Source organism: Balaenoptera musculus, chromosome 4 (genome assembly GCF_009873245.2).
Source record: "Balaenoptera musculus isolate JJ_BM4_2016_0621 chromosome 4, mBalMus1.pri.v3, whole genome shotgun sequence".
NCBI lineage: Eukaryota > Metazoa > Chordata > Mammalia > Artiodactyla > Balaenopteridae > Balaenoptera > Balaenoptera musculus.
Window position 1 is genome coordinate 31156047 of NC_045788.1, and position 24117 is coordinate 31180163.

The window sequence follows — 24117 nt, forward strand, 5'->3', positions numbered from 1 at the left end:
TGGCCCCACTCTGGTTCTGGCGCTCGTATTTAAAGCCAGGGGAATGGCTATCACCTGTGGAGAAGCTGTAGCTAGAGGAGAGAAGGGCCCAGGAGAGAAAGAGAGCTTGTGAGTTAGGAGCAAATCCATGGATTGGACAGCAGGAAGCCAAGGAAAGAAAATGTTTCAAGGAGGAAGTGGTCGGCTGTGCAAATACATGTCCTAAGGCCACAACGCTGTGCTCCTGACCACGTGTCAGAAAGCAACCAGGTGAAGGAGTTGCAACCCAGTTGAAGGGTTCAGAACAAACCCTTCACCACTGCTAGATATAACTAACTACATACGGACATGCATAAAACATGCTTAGCGCTATCAGATAGGGAACATCCTCTTCACGGGTACAGACAAGGTCATTTGTGCCCTGCCGGCGCTCACTCAGGGTCCTTGCTCAGAAGTCATGGGCAGGTCATTTGACTACTGAGGTTTACTTGGGCTATATTTCTTTTACCTTCTCATAAGAGAAATGCACACTAAATCTATGAGATACCATTTTCCACAAATCATATTTACAAAGATTAAAACGTTTAGTGATATCCTGTGTGAGCTAAGGTGTAGGGAAATGGAGACCCTTGTGCACTTTTCTTGGGAGTGTAAATTGGTACAGCTTCCTTTGGGGCAGTTGGGCACTACCTATAAAGAATTAAAATGCACATAACCTTTAGCTCAGCAATTTTACTTCCAGGAGTTTAGCCTATGGATATTTTGCATATGAATCCAATAAAATATTACAAGGATATTCATGGCAGCATTTTTTTGGTAAAAACAAAAGGTTGGAAATAACTTATATGTCTATCAGTAGGGCATCCATACAATAGAATTAAGTCAATGATTTCAAACAATGAAGCAAATCTTTAAGAACAGGTATGGAATTATCATCAAAATGCGATGTTAGATGAAAAAAACACATCAAACAGAGAAAAGTGCCTCATTCTATCATTTGGGAAAAAGCCAAAGGAGAATGTATATAATAACAAGTAATTATTTAGGTACTTAACTTATCTGATTTAGTTCTCTCAGCAATGCCGTGAGATAGGTACTTTTATTAGTTCTATTTACCAGAGGAAAAAACTGGGGCTCAGAGGCGATGTGCCCAAGATTTTTACTTAGTAAGTGGCAGAGGACACACTTGAACTCATGTCCTCACTCTTATCCACCAGGCTACAGCCTGGGGACAGGCATGCTTGTCTAGGTAGAGACTATTTCTAGAGGATTACACATGAAACTGGTAACACTGCTTCTGGGGGAGGGGACTGAGGGATATTTCATTATGCACCTTTTAGTACAGTTTGGAAAAAAATTTTTTACCACTGTGCAAGCATTATCTATTCAATAAATACATGAATACTTTACAAAAACAATTAAAAGGATAAATGAAGCCAAAAATTCCCACGACTGTCCTAGATTAAAAGACACTTAGGAGATGTACTAACCAAGTGCAATGTATAGGTATTATTTGGGATCTGAACAAAACTTTATGAAAGACATTTTGAGATAACCAAGGAAAATTGAACATGGACTGAGTTTTAGATGATATTGCATAACTATTATTGATTTTGTTGGTTATGTTAAAGGTATTGTGATTGCGTTTTGAAAAGTCCTTATCAATTAGAAATTGGATGGATGGATAGATGGATGGATGGATGGATGGATGGATGGATGGATGGATGGATGGATAGATGAAGATAAAATGAGAAAATGCCTCTGCTTTGTTTGGAAGAGGGTGCAGAGGCACACGGGGTGTGGAAGTGCACAGGTGCTGAGCCTCGGTTGTCAGTGATTGTACTGGTCCACGCTGCCCTGTGCTTTGGGGGCGCAGAGCGAAGCGCTTGTCTATGATCACCAGCCCTCCAGAAATTCCAGCTGCTGAGATAGCTCAATCCATCCAACCTGTTATTCTTACACTTGGTTAGCTGTTGACTTGGTTTTGACTAGCAGTTATCGAAAACCTTGCTTCCTTCCATCTCCCCACTTGTAGAAAGTGTAGCCACCTCTTTGTGTCTGATGGGGCAGCTAGCTGAAGCCCCTCTGAAAGTTGAGGTTTGTTACCAAATTGAAACAAAGGCAGAAGAAATTGCACTGATTTGCCTCCTGGAAAGAAAAGCCAGAAGCTAAAATAAATTTCATGTGGAGCCTATTAATTCTTATGAAGTCTCTTAAAATTCCTACTCTTGTGAGAAAGTCACCCAGGAGGGCACTAATCCCTGCATGTTATGCTTACATTTTATCAGGTTTCTTTGTTTGATGAAAATTCCCCAAGTCTGTAATGACCAATCAGAACTCCGATAACAACCCTCCATTTTCCAGCCAACACTAACATGACTTTTCCTTTGCGGAGGATGAGAGCAGACCATTCAAATAAATATTGGGAGGTGTCACTTTAATGATATTGGATATTGTGTATCTAGGAGGTAGATTTGTTCGGTCTTTCCATTCTTTGAGGTGTAGGATTACACCACAGAAAAAGGATTTGAACATTTTGATCTGTGGAGGGGCTGTCGTTAATCCAGCGTTGCTTCTGGCCTTGAGAAATTACTTGATTAGCTGTTGACAAGGAAAGGGAGTTATTTATGAACACGGGCAGCCGATGCCACGTGAGCAGCACAGGCTTGGTCTGTGGGTTCAGCATTATTCTCTCTCTCTTTCATTCCCTTATCACCGATTTCCTCCATTCTGTCTATGAGTCCGTGTGTCTAGGTCTCCTTATCCTTCGACCACCCCAAACCCCTAATTACCCTTCTTTCCTCTTCATTATTTCATTACCAGACTTTCTCAAAGAGAAATATGTGAGTAATAATAATATGAATAAAAATAACAGCCACTAATTTTATGGCATTTGCTATGTACCATGTGCTTTAGGTATATTGCATAAATCAACACACTTAATTCTTAACAACAATATAAGGAAAGTTCTATTTTATCCTCAGTGTATAGGTTAAAAAAAAAACCCACAGAGAAGTTGAGTAACTTGTGTAAAGTCACACAGTGGCATTGCTGCCTTGGCTTTTACTTTCTCCCCCTATTGTTAAGACCAAAGTAAAATTAACACAGTAAAAAATTCTCTTTTTAGCATACAGTTCTGTGAGTTTTGACAAATGCTTACGATCATGGGACCACCACCACAATCAAGTTATGGAACTATTCCACATTTCCCAGAATTTCCTGTTCCCCCTTTGTAGTCAACCCGTCCTCCACCCCCAGCTCCTATATGTGTGACTTTATAAGAAACTGCCAAGTGTTTTCCACAGTGGCTGTACCATTTCACCTTCCCACCTGCAATGTATGAGGGTCCCAGTTTTTCTGCATTCTTACTGGCACTTGGCAGGTTTTTAAAAATTGTAGTCATTTAATAGAAGTGTAGTTTATCTTGTAGCTTTAATTTGCATTTGCCAAATGACTAATGATGTTGAGCATCCTTTTGTGAGTTTACTTGCCTTCCATATATCTTTTTTGTTGAAGTGTCTGTTCATATCTTTTGTGCATTTTTTATTGAGTTATTTATTACTATTATTATTGAGTTTTGAGAATTGTTTATGCATGCTGGATACAAGCCCTTTATCAGATAAGTAATTCGCAAATATTTTCTCTGAGTTTGTGACTTGTCTTTTCATTCTCTTATCAGTGTCTTTTGAAGAGCAGTCCTTATTTTTATGAATTCCAGTTTATGAGTTTTTTCTTTTAGGTATCACGTTTAGAGGTCAAATCTAAGAAGTCTTTCCCAAATGCAAGGTCCCAAATAATTTCCTGTATGTTTTTCTTCTAGACATTGTTTGGCTTTAGGTTTACATTTAAGTCTATGATCCATTTTGAGTTATTTTTTGTATATGGCCAAGGTTAAATTTTTTTTTTGCATATGAATATCCAATTGTTTCAGTACTTAAAAAGCTGACCATAGACTTAACATATGATCCAGCAGTCCCACTCCTTAAAATATGACCCAGCAATCCCACTCCTAGATATTTGCCTAATAGCATTAAAAACATATGTCCACACACAAATCTGTATGTAAATGTTTACAGTGGCTTTATTCATATTTGCTAAAAACTGAAACACATCTTAAATATTCATCAACTGGCGAATGGACAAACAAGCTGTGACCTGTCCATAAAACAAAATACTACTTAGCAATACAAAGGAACAGACTGTTGGTGCACACAGTAGGATGGGTGTACTGAAATGCATTATGCTAACTGAAAGCAAGTGAATTCAAAAGGCTGTGTATTGTATGATTCCATATATGTGACATTCTGGAAAAAGCAAAATGATAAGGACAGAAAACAGATCAGTGGTTGCCCAGGGTTGGAGGGTAGGGGAGGATATTGACCACAAAGGGGCACAAGGGAAATTTGGGGGGTAATGGAAGTGTTCTATATCTTGATTGCAGTGGTATTTACATGCCTCTATGCATCAGTCAAAATTCATAGACCTGCACACCTAAAAAGGACGAGGTGTATTATATGTAGTTATACCTCTATAAGCCTCACTGAAAACAGAAAACAGCAGGAGGAACAAGGTCTAGAATGAGCAGGGTCCTCCAGACGCGAGTGATAGACTCAGCAAAGGTGACCATTTGGCATGGAGGAAGGAAGAGCTTAGTTAGCGAGAAGAAAAGGATCACTGGGCCAAGAGTCAGGCGCCCAGGTTCTGGTCCACTATGGGACCCTGAGCAAGTTAACTGCTCCCTCTTTCTCTCTGTAAAATGAGAGTTTTCCATGGGGCAGCCTGGGAAATGACCGGGCATTTGAAATTTGACAAAGGAAGTTCATGTTTCAGCTTCTTTTCTAACTCTCTGAACTCCCTAAACCTTGATTTCCTTATCCGAAAAATAAGACTAGTCCCACCTTTCTCTCACATCTGTGAGGATTCAGTGACATCAGCGTATGGAGAACCCAGCTCATGGTAGGTGTTCAGTAGAGGTCTGCTGTGGTGCGCCCCTAAGGCCAATTCCACCACACTCCACCCCTTCCCACTTCCTCAAAGACACTGCTGAGGAATCCTCTCCTCTCTCTGCCACTGCATCAATTTTCCCCGTCTGTTGGATCAGTTCCATCATCACACAGACATGCTATCATTTTCTCATCTTAAAACAAAAAATCTGGGACTTCCCTGGTGGTCCAGTGGTAAAGAATCCGCCTTCCAATTCAGGGGATGAGAGTTCGATCCCTGGTGGGGGAACTAAGATCCCATGTGCTGCGGGGCAACTAAGGCCCTCGCACCACAACTAAGACCCAATGCAGCCAAAAATAAATCAATAAATAAATATTAAAAAAAAAAATCTCACTTAAGTCCTTCTCCAGCTATTACCCCCTTTCTCAGTTTCCCTTACAGCAAAAGCTCTCAGGGAGTTGCCTACACTCTCAGCATGTCATTCCTCTCTCCACTTTCTCTCTTGAACCCACTGCACTAATGCTACCTTTCCCAGGGCACCAGGGAGCTTCAAGCTGCCAAACGCAATGGTCCATGTTTCTCCTCATCTTACCTGGTCTACGTTTGACACAGCGGCTCACTCCCTCCTCCTGGAAACGCTTTCTTCCCCCTGGCTTGCAGGAACTGCACTCTCCTGGGTTTGCTACCTCCCTGGCTACCATCTTGAACTACTTTGTTGGTTCACCTCATCTCCTGAGCCATCCAGGGGACAACTCAGTTCCTTGACCTCATCTCCCTCTTCCCGTACTCCCCTGGTGCTCTATGCAGTATCATGGCTTTAACTGGAAGTACTCTCAAGCAGATGTTTCCAGCCCAGACTTCTCCCTGAATTCCACCCTTGCATGTCCTCCAATTACCTATTGAACATCTTGACTGGGATATTGAATAGGCATCTCAAGGTGTCCCAAACTGAACTCATAATCTCCTCTTCTCACCCTTGCTTCCTTTAGCCTTCTCCCTTCAGCAAGCCTTCGGTTGCTGGCGGTCCGATTCTTCCTTGGCCTCATCCTTGATTCTTCTCTAACTCCCACATTTCATGTTTAATCCATCAGGAAAACCTGCTGGCACCTTCAGAGCCTGACCACATCTCCCTGTCTTCACTGCTCCAACTGGTCTAAGCCACCACCATCTCTCACTTGGAGGACGGCAAGGGCTTCCTAACTGGTCTCCCTGTTTCCACCCCTCCATCCTGCAATCTGCTCTCAACCCAATAGCCAGTGGAATCTTTTATAAGTGAATTGGGTTATTTCAGTCCCCTGCTCAAACCCTTCTAGAAAATTCTAATCTCACCCAGAGTATAAGCCAAGTCAATACAATGGCCTACTAGGCAGTACATGATTGGACTTCTTGTCAGACCTCTGACTTCATCTGCTACCTGTTTCCTTGCTTGGTGTGCTCCAGCCACTAGTCTCCTTACTGTACTTCAAACGAGCCGGGAACACTGCTACCTCAGGGCCTTTGCACATACTGTTCCCTCAGCCTGTATATTTCCCTAGATAACTCATGGCTTGCTCCTTTACCTCCATGTATTTACTTAGATGCCACTTTCTTGGGCAGGCCTTCTTTATTTAAAGTTGCAACCCCCTGCCCAGTCACCCCCCCCACCCCCGAACTCCCAACACCTTGTGTTGTTTTTATTTTTCTCCATAGCAATTATCACCGTTTGATAAGTGGTATATTTTTACTTATTTGTTTCTTTGTTTCCCCCGTAACATGAGGACAGGTGCATTGGTCTGTTTCATCCACTGCTGTATTCCTAGCGCCTAAGAATGCTGGCAAAGCAGTATTTCTCAACCTTTTGTTTTCACTGTTGCTCCTCACCCAAGGAGTCTTTTTAGACATTCCTCCTAATCACCCCCCATGCATGAAATTTTAATACCACAGATATATTGTATATTGGTTTCTGTATTGTATTTGTATGTGTACTTTATACACATATAATACATACTTTCTAAGGAGTAAGGGATATTTTCTTGACCCCAAGAATCAATTTTCACCTCCTTAGGGGGTTCTGCTGCTGTGGAGAAGGCATAATGCAGCTGCTGGACACAGATGTGTTGGATGGATACGTTTTGCTTGGAGTAGGATGCAGGGATGGAGTCTGGTTAGCAGGTTTGGGGATTCCTGGTGGAAGCCAGTGATTCTGATGGAAAGGAGTTAGTGCCACATCGGTGAGGAGGGAAGGAAGGAGAGGAGAGGACCATACAGATAACGACGTCAGGGCCAAAGGAGAAGAAGAGGGTTGGCAGTTTGAAGTGTGATGGGAGTTTCTGGTTGAGAACCAGAATTTGTCCTTTGAGTCAGGCAGTCACTGGTGACCTTGATATAAGCTGTTTCTGGGGTTGGTGGTAATAGAAGCTGAATTGAGTTTTTGGAGAGAATCTGGGACAATGCAGTAATAAAATAGAATAGTTGCCAAAGGGATGATAGGAGCCAGTGTGGGGTTTTTTTTTTTTTTTTTCCTTTTAAGAAGTTGAAAGACCTGGCTGGCAACTGGAATGGAATTTCAAATCTCTTTATTAAAAGAAAAATTTTAATCCAACATACTTGGGAGATTGTCAACATGTTCGATGGAAACTGATGGCTGTTTAATAACAAGGTTTAAAGTTTGGGATTTGTGAAAGAATCCATCTCAGACTTGAACATGACACAGCTCTTTTTTGTTAGCAGGGCAGGAGGATGGGGGAAGATGGACTTGCTCTCTCCATATTTCTGTTAGTTTGAGCAAAGGTCCAGCTCTTTATGGAGGGATCTTATAACTGAACAACATTATAACAGTGAAATGGAAATTAAGGTACAAATTTCACCCACAATCTCACCAACATAAAAAGCAAGCTTTTCCTTTATTTTTGTTCCTTTCAAATCTTTGTCCATCTTACTATTTATTTTATACATTACTATAATCATAATGAAGTTTCAAGGTCACATTCTGTTCTTTTTACTCAGAATATAAGCATTTCCCATGTCATACAGATTGTCTTCATAACTACCATTTAGATAACTACATGGATTTTCCATCAAACTGATGCAGTACTGTCCATTAGGTAGCCTTCCATTATTTCAGTGTTATAGCTAATGCTTCCATGAACATTTTCAAGCACATACCTTTTTCTTTCTTATCATGAGGGTGGGTGATGAGCAGGAATAACCTTTCTGGATGAATTCCCAGGAAAGGAATTACCTGGGCCAGGATGCTTTCTAAGAGAAAGCTATCTAGATATGTAAAGGTCGAGGGAACCTAAAGATGGTGAGTTAGAGTCTGTAACATACATGTTAAACTCCTGGTTCAAAGCTCAATTTCCCCTCTGTGAAGTCTGGAAAGTGGAGATTTCTGACAAGATATCGAGTCAGAAACAGAGCTAGAAGAAACTAGTCATTGGACTGACTCTACCAATAGAATAGAAGGCAGCCAAGTCACAGGAGGGAGAGGAGAGAAAGGGAACCCACATCACATAGCTCGCTCAGCACAGAGGAAGGCTGTGGTACCCTCATGACTACAGTCTACTATTATGAAACAGAGCTGAGTAAGTCACAAGTTAATGACTGGGAGTGAAAACGCAGTCACAGGGGATGCTCTCTTTAGGAAGTTTACCCTCCTGCTGTCATTTGGCCGGGGTGGGGGGGCTCTATTCCTTGGGCTGTATGTCTTGCCTCTGGACTCCCACTCTCCTTGAGCCTCTGATCTGTGGCACCCCCATTTCTGCAAAGCCTTTTCCAGTCTTTCCCTCTTCTGTCTCTCGTCAGATATTCCAAACCTCCCCCCCGCTTTTAAGCACCTGTCACATCCCCACTCCATTTCCCTTAGTCTTCTCTGCCTGGTCTACAAAAGGCTCGAAAATATCTAGAGAACCGAAGTGTTCCATTTCACAGAGAAAGCAAAGGCTATCAGAGGAATTCCCTCAACTTTTCAGTACCCCAGGGCCACCCTTCTTTTTGGTCCAGGCCAACCTTCCCTCCATTCTTTTTTTTTTTTTTTTTTTTGGCGGATTCTTTTTTTTTTTTTATAATATTTATTAGGTTTACAATATTCAGCCCTTTTTTTTTAAATTTTATTTATTTATTTATGGCTGTGTTGGGTCTTCGTTTCTGTGCGAGGGCTTTCTCCAGTTGTGGCAACTGGGGGCCACTCTTCATCGCGGCACGTGGGCCTCTCACTATCGCGGCCTCTCTTGTTGCGGAGCACAGGCTCCAGACGCACAGGCTCAGTAATTGTGGCTCACGGGCCCAGTTGCTCCGCGGCATGTGGGATCTTCCCAGACCAGGGCTCGAACCCGTGTCCCCTGCATTTGCAGGCAGATTCTCAACCACTGCGCCACCAGGGAAGCCCCCTCCATTCTTAATGAAAAAATTTTTTCTCCTTTCCAAGGCTTGGCCTCCTCCCTGTGCTCTCAGACCCTTTTTTGCTTCACAGGGTCCTTCCTAAATCCATTAATTATCTACGTGTCCTATCTGTCTTCAGCTTTTTCCTCCCTACTGGTCTATCCCCTCAGCATAGAATCATACTCAAGATTCTCCCATTGTATACACACACACACACACACACACACACACACACACACACACACACACACACACACACAAACACACACACACCCCTAGCCTGGCCTTAGGACTCTTCTAACTACTCCCTGACCTCAGTCTTTCTTTGGGTCCTTACATTTCATTCCCTCCTCGGCTCCTGCAAGGACCTCCCTTCTTAAAGGAGGACCACTCCTTCAAGACTGCTTTAGCAAAGGTCCCCTATGATCGTCTATAAGAGTCACAGGGCTATCTTCGTTGTCTCTCATGCGATGCCTCTGTGGTGGTCAGGACTGTTGACCATTGCTTCCTGGTTGAAGGTTGCTCCTGCCACAGTTCCCTCCCAGCTCACTGGCCATCCCCTCTCAGTCTCCTTCACAAGTCCCTCCTCCTCTACCCGGAAATATTGGTGTTTTCTAGAACACATCTCCTTTTGCCTTCTCATTCGATTCCCCTCTCTGGGAAGCCTCCTCTTCAGCTGTAGCTCCAACTACCACCTCCAATCTGCCAATTCCCAGCACTGTGCCTCCGCCCCAGCCTCGCTCATGACCTCCGGATCTGCGTAACTGATGGACGTCTCGTTGCTGGCCCATAAGTGAACCTCATTAAACATGACCAAAAGTAATTTCATCTTCTCTCTAAATTTTCCCCTTCTGTATTTAGCTTGGTGAATGATCACAACCATCCCTCCAGAGGAAATCTGGGGTTCATCCTCTGTCACCAAGTCCTGTTGATTTTTGCTTCTGATTATCTTGGAAATATTTGCTCCCCTTTCCAGCCCTCTGACAGTGCTTTGGTTTGGACCTCCAAATCTTGGAGGAGCCTTCTGACCCACCTCTCTTTTGGTCTTCTAATCCATCTTCTGTCCTGACACATACCTGCTAAACATCCTTAAACGGTCTCCCAATGGCCACAGGATAAAGTTAACTGCTTCCATTCAGCAAAGCCCCTCACATTCTGGTCCCTGCTTCCTCTCCAGCCTTACCTTCCTCCTCCTCCTCCTGTCTCTCATACATCCTCTGCACTCTGGCCACAATAGGCTCTTCATACCTTGGCTCATGCTGTTCCTTTGCTCACATTGGCTTCTCCAATACCATTTAGTGAAATCTAACTCTAATCCTTCCTTTCCTCTGATTTCTCTGTGCCTTGCCCTGACAGAGAGTAATTCTCCTTCTTTGAGCTTTCTGAACAAAAAAGTTCATGGTGGTGGTAAAGGGTGCTATTCCACCATCCATAGTTCTGGTTCTTCCCCATTCTGTTCTCACGATAGGATTGCACGTTTTGGCCCCTTTGAGGGCCCCATGTAACAACCTTGGCCAAGAAAATATAAGTGGAAGTGGCATGTGTCAGTTCCGGGTCGGAGAATTTAGTTGCCAGTGTGAGAGCCTCAACAGCTCTTTGTTGCAACAACTGGTGACATTCCGGATGGTAGCTGCATCCTGAAACAGACCTATAGCTAATCTCTGACAAATATGTACTGTGAGCAAGAAATCAATCTTTGTTGATTTTTTTTGGCCACACTGTGCAGCCTGCGGGATCTCAGTTCCCTGACCAGGGATTGAACCCGGGCCATGGCAGTGAAAGCCTGGAATCCTAACCACTAGGCCACCAGGGAACTCCCATTCTTTGTTGATTTAAACCTATGACATTTGGACATATTTGTTATTAAAACACAACCTAGCCCTTCTTGACTGAGGAACCTGTACAGCTCTTACAAGTGGTCAGTTATTTAAAAACACTTCTGCTAGATTCTTGGTTGTTTCTCTTATTCCCTTTGTGTCCTCAGAGTCTAGAAGAACACTTGGGCACATAAGCACCAATGATCTTTTTTGGCGGGGTGAGGGGGATGCGGGCACATATACTCTAACTTACAAAGAATTTGTGTCTTACATGTGAGGTTACACTGTTTTCAATAGATCATTGGAAAGTAATAAGATAAAAAAACTGTTTTTACTAACTGCTAAGTATGTTCTTTTATTACTTGCCATTAATCCATGTTTTATTTGATTGCTATAAATGTATGGCTTTCATTTCACTTGCCTTAAAATTTATTTTATTTCTATCTCCTGCGTTCTTCTGTTATATTTTATCCTGAAACTTTGTTCTCTTTTTATCTCTTACTGATTCCAGTCTAGCAGTCGTATCTTTCATCCTACAATTCTTAAAACAGGAATCAGTAAACCCGGTCTAAACCTATGTTTAAGCACTAACCAAGACTATGTGATGGTTAGAATATCACACATGACCAAAGCAAGAAGGGTGGGGAGCTGGTGGGAAGAGAGAAAAATAGCCAGGCATCAACCAAAGGACAATATGGCAGATTTGGAAAAGCATAGCTTTGGGAATTAGGAAAGTCTGAGATTAATCTGGTTTTTCCATTTACTGCTCATGGGGGTCTCTGCTACCTCAGCTCCCGTACCTGTAAACGTGGGTGGTAATAGAAATAAGTCACAGAATTTTTGAGAGACACAGTGAGATCATTTATGTGGGAGCTCTTTGTAAATTTTACGCAATCACTTAAATATTTTTTAACATGACAAGAATGGCAGAAGAGTTGTAGTTCCACCAAGAGTGGTGGATTTAAGAACTCAGTGCAGTGAGAGTGCTGGCATTTTCAAGCCTCAGGATTGATCACTGGGAGGGCGAGGAGTTATTTGGCCCACAGGTGGGGGTCATATCTGTACATTAGGACCTAAGATCCTCCCAGAGGAGCCCTTAGATTACATGGAAGTCAGGCAAACTATCTCGTAGCTCAGAGTTTTTTTTTTTTCCTGACCTGGTGGGTGACTACTGCTGTACGTAATCCAAGAACTTTGGATTTAGAGCTAATCACTTATTTGCTACCTGTCACACACTCCCCTCAGTGTCTGATCTACTGTTCCCATTCTCGCTTCTGTTTCCCTTGTGCAATTGCTTGCACATTCTCTGTAATGGTTGTCTAAAATGATGCTTGGGCTGATGACACACCTCTAAAGAGGAATTCCTGATAGTCTCTTAGAAGGAGCAGAGCCCTTGCACAGGAGACACGCAGATGGAGGCCAAGACATTAGCTTTATTTCTGACAAAGTGCTGGAGAATGTGCCGTCCCCCCAGTTCCGCTGACTTAGGAGTCTCCCCCCACTCCCTGCCGGCCACAGGCAGGGCTGGACAGCCGAGGGCCTCCCTATCCAGGGCAGAGCTGGCTCCTTACCCCGGCCAGGGGAAGAGCAGACTCCAGTAACTGGTGGGCAGATTTGGAAAGAGGGGAAGCCTTTGAAGCCGCTGGGGCTGGGAGCCAAGTATGCTCAGTGTCTTCCTGCAAACCCATCAATCAGATCTCTCATTCCCTCCGAGGCCAGGTGGGTGTGGATGAAGTGTGAGACCCTTCACAGAGATATGCAGCTAAAGGAATGGAAGGCAAACATCCCAACTCAAATTTGACCAGAAAACCTCCCAGCTGTGTGGAAACAATACTAACTACTGCTTCTCCTCACCGCCCTCCTTCTGGTGACCTGCCCAGCCCTAACACTGAGGGCTTCTGGCTCTTGGCCTCACCTGATTCTACCTGTTCTGGCCGTCATCCACCGCAATAGTTCTCAGCCGTGGCTACACATTGGAATCACTTGGGGAGCTTCTAAACTATCCAGTGCTCAGGCCCCACCTCCAGGGATCCTGATTCAGTGGGTCTGGGATGGAGCCTTGGCGTCCGTAGTTTTCAAGACTCCCCGGGTGATTCTAAATCACAGCCAGGGTTACAGACCACTGATCTAATGGTTTAGGTCGCATCGACCCTATTCGTCTTCGTCTGGCTAGATGTAAACTGCAGGTAACACCATCTGTGAAGCTCTCAGAATGAAGGCAGCCCCTCTGATGATGATGTTAGCCATGGTGCCGCCACTTCTTCCTAGATTAAAGCCGTGATGGTAGCTTCAGAGGTCCTGTTTTTCTTCTCAACTTGTCCTTCACATAAAAGGTAGGTTTCAAAAAGAAGTTGTATTTGGCCCCTTGGTGCTCAGCTATTCATTTTCTTGAAAGGGAATAAGGGGGAAGATTTCTTTTCTTCTTACAGAAATGCTCTTGATCTGACTTTCCCCTCAGCCCATCTGCAGCCAGTCATTATGAAAATCCAGTAAAAGACATTCCCTGACATAAACTCAGTGCATTCATCTCCTTTAATATCACCCCTAGTCGCACACGCAGGTATTGAGCCAGGTTTCTGATGGTTACGTGGTCAGGGAGAATGAAATCCGTGACCCCAGCACTTAAAAGGAGGAGACATGATGATATGATAGAACCATTTATAATACAGTTTTCTTGGTACCACGCCTGAATTTCTCTCAGCTGAACTGTATCTACCTGACTCCAGCCTATTGCAAGCAGCCCCATCAGTGAGTCTTAATCACCCACAGTGGCTGAGGGACGGCAGATGCTTTGGTGCATCTGTGTCTCTGGTAACAGAACCCATTTAACTGCTCTGAATCCATGGGGTATGATTATATTGGGGTAATAACTCCCAAGAATGGCTTTGCCACAGTTATAACATGCCGAGAGGGAGGGGAATACGAATCCTGCATAAATTAGTCTGCCAGGTACAGTTAGCTATTCGTCAGTGCTCTCATACCTGTAATAAAAGAGTATCACACCACAACCAGCCTGGGTTGACTAGACGAAAGGCACATAGACCAGCTGCATGACTAGACGAAAGGCACATTTGTCATTGTTTAATTTAGATGAGTTTTGTTTTTAAAAGAAATATGCCTTTAGCTTTATGAAAACCCTGATATAGTCCAGAGATTAAAATGAGTTTTTATTTTTCATCTTCTGAAAAAAAGAGATCTGGATTTATACTCATTCTATCCCATCTATCCCACTGATTCCTCATAAAAAAAATATCAGTTTTTGTAGTGAATCAAATGTACCTGCTTTTTTTTTTTTTCATCCCTGCCTCTGTTTTGAAACTGTTCATGTCACCTCAGGAAGGTGCCTGCCATTTTCATCATTGCTGTGGTGAAACATTTATTGTAGTCCAAGTAGCTAACTTTGAAGATCATATCATGTAGATTTTCGTAGGCAGAGATTTTAAATCAGCTAACCACATGTGCGGTCAGATATCTCTGCCTTCAACGTAAACTATCAACATCAAGGTAATATAATTACGTAACCCATGTGACCTGCTCAACCCAGATTCTTAAACAGGCTTGGCTTGACAGTTTTACTTTCCAGAGGTCAAAGATAGGGGCTGAGATATCAGGGCCACTGAAATGTGAAATAAAGAGGAAATGAATGAATTCAAATCTTAAGGCCAAGTACCATCACCCGGTTATATGAGAACTAGCTTTTGTGAAGCACCAACATAATTGTTTTTCACCTTTGAGGTTTTTTTTTTTTAAACTGAAGTATAGTTGACTTACAATATTATATTAATTTCAGGTGTACAACATAGTAATCTGATCTTTTTATAGATTATACTGCAAAGTTATAAAATATTGACTATATTTCCTGTGTTGTATATTATATCCTTATAACTATTTATTTTATAACTGGGAATTTGTACCCCTTCATCCCCTTCCCCTACTTTGCCTGCCCCACCCAGCTCCCGTCTGCTAACCACTAGTTTGTTCTCTGTATCTGTAGGTCTGTTTCTGTTTTGTTATATTTGTATTTTGTAATTCACCACATATAATTGAAAACACACGGTATTTGTCTTTCTCTGTGTGACATTTTACTAAGTATAACACCCTCCAGTTTGATCCACATTGTCACAAGTGGCAAGATTTCATTCTTTTTATGGCTGAGTAATAGTCCATTGTATATATAAAACGTATCTTTTTTATCCATTCATCTGTTGATGGATACTTTGTTTCTATATCTTGGCTGTTATAAATGATGCTGCTATGAACATAGGGATGTGTATTTTTTTTTTTATATGAACCTGGGAGGGAGAATTTTTTTTTTTAATTTTATTTATTTATTTATTTATTTATTTATTTATTTATGGCTGTGTTGGGTCTTCGTTTCTGTGCGAGGGCTTTCTCTAGTTGCGGCAAGCGGGGGCCACTCTTCATCGCGGTGCGCGGGTCTCCCACCATCGCAGCCTCTCTTGTTGCGGAGCACAGGCTCCAGACGCGCAGGCTCAGTAGTTGTGGCTCACGGGCCTAGTTGCTCCGGGCATGTGGGATCTTCCCAGACCAGGGCTCGAACCCGTGTCCCCTGCATCGGCAGGCAGACTCTCAACCACTGCGCCACCAGGGAAGCCGTATATCTCTTTGAATTAGTGTTCTTGCTTTCTTGGATAAATATCTCGGTGTGGAATTGCTGGATCGTATGGTAGTTCTATTTTTAATTTTTTGAGGATCCTCCATGGTATAGTGGGTAGTGGGTATACCAATTTACATTCCCACCAACAGTGCACAAAGGTTCCTTTTTCTCCACGTCCTCACCAACCCAACATAATATTTTAAATAGGTGGTGAAACTGAGTCCTACTCTTACATTTTCCTCAACTCTTTGCATCCTTCTTTGCATATTGTAAGGAGACAGAATGTGGCAGAGGAATGAGCAGATCAAGAATTTCAATCCTAGGTCTGCTACCTACTAGGTCTGTGACTTTGGGAAGGTTTTGTGACCTCTCTGAGTTTCCAGTTTCTATATTTGTTCAAGAGAAGTAGTATCATAACACCTCCCACGTAAGGGTTGGAGTTCATATCTGCAGAATGCCTGGCACCCGTGAGACGCCCAATAAATGGGCAGCTGAAGTTAGTAATTTTTTCTTTTGGATTGTCTGAAAGTCCTTGGGGAAGATGAGTCACCCTCAGAGAATAAAAGAGAAGGCAGAGCAGCAAATTGTGAGAACGATTTAGGAGTCGTCCTCCAACAGGTAAAGTTCACACTCCAGGGTTAAGTTCTGGAAGTTCCACTGAGGTCCTGCCACATAGAGCCGCAGAAACAGCCCTGTCAGCCTCTACTTCATCTCTCAGGAAAGCCCAGGTCAATGACTTCACTGGCTGTTAGAGTGGAGGGTAATTTAAAGGGAAGGACGGTGTGTGTATGTGTGTGTGTGTACACGTATATGCAAAATTACAATTGTCAAGCTTGATTTTGTGGATTTTTTTTCCGGTAAGGATATTAGAGGTAGTTGTTAGGGAGGAGAGAGAAATAAACATTCTTGTCCTGTACTAGCCAAGGAGAGCCAGAAGTTCCTTTTCTCAAAAACACCTTTTCCATATTTCTCGCTAATTTGAGGATAATTTCTGCTTAAGTTCTGCCTTTGGGTAAAGAATACCCGTGGAGTGTTAAATATACTAGTCATTCCTCATTTCTTGCCATTACCAGTTTATGAAATTAGATTCAGGAAAGAGGAGTTTTTCAGTGAGAATGGAAGAGGAGTTTCTAGGAAAAATGAAAGAAAAAAACGGAAGGAAGTAGGGCAGCCTCTCCCTGCCTTTTGATTTTCTCCCTTTTTTTGCTTTCTCAATAATCCTCTCTTAATTACGTGAGTGTTTATGGCTGTTCCTGCTGTTTGGAACCCACTAACCCATTTCCCTAGAATTCCAGAATTCCCCATTTTTCATTTTCTCCTTCTTTAACCTGTAATTTTCTACACAAAAAGTAAAAGGTTATGACGGGGAAAAAGAGAAGCATTCACTTTGATAATGAAATTCATCTGGGTCCTAATAAATGGTAGGTATTTCAGAATACTTCACTTTAAAAATCAGGAGCTTTGAAAATGAAAGAGCAAAGGCATACAAAACTCACCGCTTCTAATGATGGTGGCTAAAATCTGTCAGTGGGGGTTTCAAGCAACTGAAGCTAGAAGAGTCACATGCAAATTTAAAGCTGGAAGGGCCTTGTCTAGGACAGCCAGCCCCTTGTTTTATAGATCGTAGAGTGTTTGAACTGGAAGAGACATTAGAAATAGCCTAGTTTCACCTCCCATTTTATAGATGCAAGAACTGAAAACCAACGAAGTGACATGATTTGCTGAAAGTCTAACCTCCAGTGAGTGGCAAATTACATCGCAAATTGCTTAAACGTTTACTAAGCACCCCTTTGTGACAGGCATCATGCTAGGTCCTGGTTTGAGGGAGAAATGGGATGGTTTGAGGGATACACAGCCCCTTGCCTTCTTGGGGCTCCCATTCTCCTTGCAGTGAAATACACATCCTCAAACACTTTTAGTACAAGGTGATTTGAAATAACAGAGTGAACATTAAGGTCTGGAAAGGATAAAGGAGGAAACAGTTATTTGACTGTGAGAATTTGGCTTTCCCCTTCATGCTAGTGCTTCCTAAACATTACGATCTGCTATCCCACTAATCACTTTTTCCCCCCAATGGGAGGAGAAAAACATCTCTATTAGCTGGATTGTTTTAATGGGTGAGACTAGACAGTAGCCCCCCACCCCCCAACCCCGAGCTAAAAGCCCAGAGGGGCCCTGCATGCTGGGTGACACAGTACAGGTGGCTTCCTTGCCTCCTCCCTCCCACCAGGTAGTCTTCCTCAAACTCAATAGGTGTCCCTCCTACCCGCACTGTGCCTGCTTCCACACAGGCGGTGCGCTAAGGAGGCGGGGAGAGATAGGCATTGTTACTAGAAGGTGGTATGTCAAAGACCTCTGCAGCTCCGCCATGCGTAGGGAGGGTGACGGGAGAGATGCAGGTAGATCACCTGGAACAGGTGGGATCTGCAGGAGACAGGAGTCACACTTGCAGGAGACCATGGAGACCGAGTGCCAACTCTCAGTGTTGGTCGCAGAGACCCTAAATCCCAACTATTCTACCCCAAAATATGTTTGAGAAGCCACCTGCTTGCTCACCGAAGTAGTTTCAACATTCCCTCTGCAATCTGGGTCATATGCCTCATTTGGTCAAGAAACTCTGCTTCTCTAAAATGTGAAGTCAGCTAAATTTCTGCTAAGAAAATTTTACAAATTTTCCATCATAAGGTCCAAGATGCTTTAAAAAGTATGACTCAAGCTGCAAGCTGTGATACGTGATTGGTTAAATTTTATTTTTCACATGTCAAAAAAAATATTCCATATGTTTTCCCCAGCTCATTGAACTGTCTTGGCAATGAAGAGATCAGCATATCTAGGAATGATTGATACCATATGATTCTTGGGTATCATATTTTGATGATGCGCCGCACTGTTTCAAACCAAAACAGAAACCCACCCACACACCCTGTGCTCAGAAACCGGTCCTTTTTGTCTTGATGACTACATTTAGAGTTTAAACACCATCATTAAAATTTTACAGGTGACGTATCAGGAAAAACTAAGCCGACCAGTTGTGTTGCCTAGAAAGAAAAACAGTCCTTCATTATAATGAATGAAATTGTGTGCTAGGTATGAAGGCTATGACCTCTAGAAGATGAATCGCTGACCCATAAATGGATGAGAATCAGGCAGAGTAAACGAGGCAAAAGTTTTCCCAGCATAATTGTGCCTGCTGGCAGGGAAGATTTTTGTTATAATTAAAAGAGATAGAATGGTCAATAGGGAACATTTAATAGGAACAAATATGACAACATCGCCTAACTATTTTTCTGGTCCATTCTTCATCCTCACGTTATACCATATATCTGGGTTTTCAGAGTGACACATACATTGCACATAAAAATAACACACATAAACTTGTACAGCAGAACCAAGCAAAAATTCATTTAGAATAAGGGCACTGTCAATGCCCAATTTATTCAGAGTAAATCTCCAACTAAATTTGCACTGTCCAATGCAAGATTTTCTTCACTAGGCTGGGGAAAATGTTCAGAGTATCATGGGGACTAATGCAATCCTGTGAGATAGGCTAGGGTATTGTTTAAACCCCACCAGCTCTGTGAGTCTTCACAGAAAGCAAAGGGGCACCTGATTAGAACAACTTCATTATAGACAGGGCTGGTGTAGGACACAGCCATAAAAAATCCTTCATTGGACCAGAGAGGACTGTGGCCCTGTGAGGATTAAATGAGACACGCTATGCATAGCGCTTACTGTGAAGTAAGTATTTAGAAAACATATTGTTTTGGAACATGTCCTGTGCTATGAGTAAAGTTTATCTTCATTTCACTGTACAAAATGCAAAGGCTCCAGAAAAATCCCCTGTAGGCTCCCTGCTTTTGTCTAAATTCATTTGTGAGAAGCTTTATTCACGCTTTAGCTGCCAATGACTCATGGTTAAATCGTTTCACTCATCTTTTTTCCTTTTTTGTTTTTTAATACAGTTGCAAATCACGTGACATTCTGCTTTGTTCTTTTTTCCCCCCTAAGGGAAGCTAAGCAACTCTGAGAGCCCCATTACCTTAATGAACTAAAGCCATGCAGTGAAAAGGGTGGGTATCCACTTCATCAAATCTAGTAGATGATAATTTCTTGAGAAGCTGAAGACTAATTCTTGGGGATTTTCTGGAGCCCTATGCAAATTCATATCACTTAACAGCCTATGTGAGTTGAAGGCTGGTATCCAATGACTGCTAAGAAATTGTCAGGAATGTTGCAGAAATATAAATAGGCCAGCACTGAAATTTAATTAGACACTGCATACGTTAATAATAAATTCAATTAATTTAGCCTTCTACCTATGCTAGAAAAAAAATACCCAGGCAAAATAATAATTCATATTAAATGCCTCAGTTGGTAACCTCCTTTCCTGAAGAGTGATTTATGCAGTAATTTACTGGCTGTGTCTTCATAAGATTGTTCCAAACCAGCCCTTTTGAAATAATAATAATTTCTGAATGTGCACTAGGAGAGATATAACAAATGACTTTTTATTAATTTTCATTTAATGAGTTGCCTATTCACATGGTAATTTTTTAAAAATTCTCTTCTTAAGATAAACAGGTTGTAAATACTACAGGTAACACTTCCATTTCACAAATATCGCGACAGGAAAATCTGTCTCATATTCTGTACGTGATTCGAAGGTTAATCAGTGGCAAATTTTCTATCCTAAATAGGCTTCCAATTCTTTCCCAGTTAGCACAGCGTATCATTTTAAATTTCTATAGTCAAATGATCCAAATTGGGTAAGGAAAAAAAAAAAGAATATTTTTCGACAGCAAAGCTCTTAGGAGGGAAAATAAGGGTGTAGACAGGAAACAAAGTTCTGTGCAAGGGGGAAAAGCAGCTAGAGTTGGTTAAGGAGCCCATGACACTGGTTCTTTTTTAAAGAACAAAACCAAGATCATCTCTTACAGCTTTCCTGTTGCACAAGTTCCTCCCTTTTAAAAAAGGAGCCCATAATTTCTTACCTAAATATTAATATTTAAGAATTTTAATTGCTTGTCTTTTCAAAAAGTTTAATTCCCTGGCAACTCATGAACTATAAGTTGTCATAAGAAAAATAGCAAGAATGAAATAATAAAAACAAAATAATAAAAACTAGGAAGAAGAAACTGCTCAGAAGAGACCTAGGTATTTCAAATAGTTCATACCTGTTTAAAAAATCCTGCAATAGACAGGGCCAGGCTCTTAAAAATAATTTCTTGCAACACTTGGAAGAGTTTGCCTAAAGTATTAAATAATTCAAATGCAATAGTTACTTACATGAGAACCGAAAGGGCCTTGCTCCCAGCCCGCATTGCCTCACGCCCTCTCCATGGAAAAGCCCGTACTGCATCTCGCCCATGAACTTGTCCAGCTCCTGCCCCGAGGCGTTGACGAGCAGAGCCCCAGTTTTGCAGAGGAAGGTGGCTTTGATCCACAAAGGTGTCCCCAGGGCCGTCACAGCTCCGAGGGCACACACAAAGCTTAACATCCCAGCCATGCAAAAAATGACTTTCTTCTGTTGGCTTGGCATGATGAGAAATGGCTCTTGTGAGGGTGAGGTTCACAAACCAGACCTTTGTGACCGATGAGAAGTGACTGCCCCTTTGACTGAATTTATTATGGAAGCTGAACAGACAGAACCCCGCTGAAAAGGCAACTTCTCCATCGACGGCGTTTCTCACCAGGGGAGATGTCAGAATGCCAGGAGGAAGGTGGCTTCATCACACTCACTTGGTTTTTTTCTCCTTTTCTGCTGCTGCTTCTAACTTGAAATCTTTGGACTAAGAATCTGTAAAATAAAACTCTTTCAAACTGCCTTCAAGTATCTCCTCCTGTGTCCCTTGGTAACAGAGGTCTAAGATAACAGATGGAGTCCTCCGTGTAACTTGATGAATGCCTCCCCTCTCCTCTGCCTTTTGTCTGATTGGGTGAGTTGAAACTTTCAGAAACAGGCTTGGTTCCTACGGTAAATTTTCAGCAACTTGAGAAGTTCATTTATTGATGTGTTTTTATTTTTGTTTTTGCTTTTGGTGGGGAGAGAAGAGGAGTGTCATTAGAGGTAGGAAGAATATGTATACACACACACACACACACACATATATATTGGCAATTAATTGATTCTGGAAAATGTTCATTGTAGCAGGATAAAATAATGGACTGAAGGGGATTCTGTGTGGATCTGAAGCACCGTAGACCAACAACCAGGGCTCCTAACTCCTTTTCTCCCAGATCAGTGATTTAGAACCAGTGTGTCAATAGAGAGTTTGATTCAGTTTTTTCCTGGCACACAAAAATATGGAGAGGCAGGCGCAAATATCTAGATTTCTAAATGTTTTCCTTTAAAACATTTGACTGCTTTGGGACAATGGCAAGGGAATGTGGTTCTGGATCTGAGAAATACCAGAATCTGGAAAGAAGACAAAGGCATTGTCATGGAAATAATGGATTGTAGTCAGATGGAAGGCACTAAGAATTCATCACTGAAAAGCACAGGTCCCAGCAGAGGTAATTGGCCAGAGAGACAAGAGACAAAGGTGTGAGCAAGACTAAATAGCAAAGTGAGTTTGGTTAAATTGTCAAGATCTGAAAGCTAAAGTTCAGAATTCAGTGACAGCTTTTTCACTGCATTTCCAGTGAGATTCCTCTTTCTGCAAACAGATATAGTACTCGTTTGTGTGTGTGTGTAAGTGTTTAATGAATGTCTATTTATGCCACATTATTGTGCTAGGCTCTGACCTACCAAGTGAACTTTTAGTAAGAACTTATTACATCTGGCACCTTGCTAAGTGTTTTACCTAAATTATCTAATTCTCACGATTAGTGTATAAAGTGATGAGGAAGAAGATCACCATGATATCCCCATTTCATAGATACGGAAACTGAGGCTCAGAAAGAGCAAACAACTTGCCCAAGAGAGTAGTGGAACTGGATTCAAATCCAGGCCTTCTGAGATTTATGTGCTATTCGTAGCAGCCCTTGACCTTGAAGAGATGACCAGCTCTTCAGTTTGGGTTGGGTTGAGCTGGGAGTAACGGCAGGGTAGCCCATCATCTGTTATACATCTTGGGTGCCTGGGAAACACAGACATCTGCAAATAGAACTTTCCCAGTTGGTCAGAAGCACCTGTTTACGCTAGCTTCTAGTCTCTTGATCCACTTTTAAGCATGGCAGCTTAGAAGAAATTAATCTGTGAAGATTCCACACCACTGGCAGCATAAATGAGTCTTAGGTTAATAGCGCTTTGAGGGGGACTTTAAGGTATACTCTTGGACTTCTTGGCACGGCTACCCTCTTTTAGTAGTTGCCAGAGGCTGTCTTGTTGGAGATAGACAACTAAGTATAGAACCAATTCAGTAATGCCAATGTCCCTTCAAGGGAGGAGGGGGGAACATAAACCATGGCCGCAGGACAGCGCACACACAAGATTCTGAAGAGTCACTCAAAATTAGGTTTACAATGTAAGTAAGCCTATTTATTTCATGTAACTTGACACACAGAATAAACAACTCATTTGACTTCCCAATGAATTCTCCACTGGATTTAGAATAATTGCCATCATTGCCCACTAGCAAAACAAGGGGGCACCAGTGCCCCTAGTAAGTGGTTATGTGAGGGTCCATATGCCACACCCATTACAGAAACTTTAAGATGCCTAAGGAGAGCTAAGTTAATTAAATCAACATATTCTGTAATTGGAGGAGACAGAACACTTCCAAGCCTAGAAGCAGGAATCACCTACAACTTAATCAATACAATTAATACCTCTACAGAAAGGACATGGTAAGAGAGGGGTAGTTAGCATAGGATGTTGGTTTAATGAACAAAACCCAGCCAAATGTACCTAAAGCTGTCCAAGAAGAAAAGCCCTGACTATGTGTGTGGACAGCAATTAGATCACGTCAGTTCTTAAGTTTGCATCAGTCTATAGTGAAGTTTTCCCTGATCTGTAGAAACATGAGAAAAATAAATACAACGTAGTAAGTTGACCTTTTATTCTGAAATTTGTCTTTCCTAATTTTTGTTAAGATTTCCTTTCTTTAATGGAATAATAGTAGTTGAATTTTTAACAACTTACTTGGCAAGCTAAAAAATTGACAAAACTTTATCTGTTCCCAGTTAAAAAAAAAAAAAAACTACTTGTCTATGACATACCAATTATGGATCCCCATGTGGAAACAATGAGGCCTAAAGCTTCATGGTGACCTGGCTGGTCTCTTTGCCCTAAGCCAGTGGTTCTCAGCTGCTCATTGGAATCACTTGGGGAGATTTTTTAAAAACCGCTGATGTCTGGGTTCTAATCCCTGAAATTCAGATTTGTTTGATTTTAGAGTATGGCCTTCACGTCGAATCACACCAGGTGATTGCACTGGGCAGTCAAGGTTCGGAGCCAGG

At 42.1% G+C, this 24117-nt stretch overlaps 1 protein-coding gene across 2 annotated transcripts in view; it reads right to left on the reverse strand.

Annotated features, from left to right (window-relative positions):
* The window catches only part of CLRN1 (clarin 1), a 39201-nt gene extending 17945 nt beyond the window's left edge, over positions 1-21256 (reverse strand). For both annotated transcript variants that reach the window (XM_036851600.1, XM_036851599.1), the window contains exon 1: positions 21004-21256. In XM_036851600.1, coding sequence (XP_036707495.1) covers positions 21004-21256 — 253 coding nt within the window. The remainder of the gene's footprint in view (positions 1-21003) is intronic.
* Positions 21257-24117: the final 2861 nt, after the last annotated feature.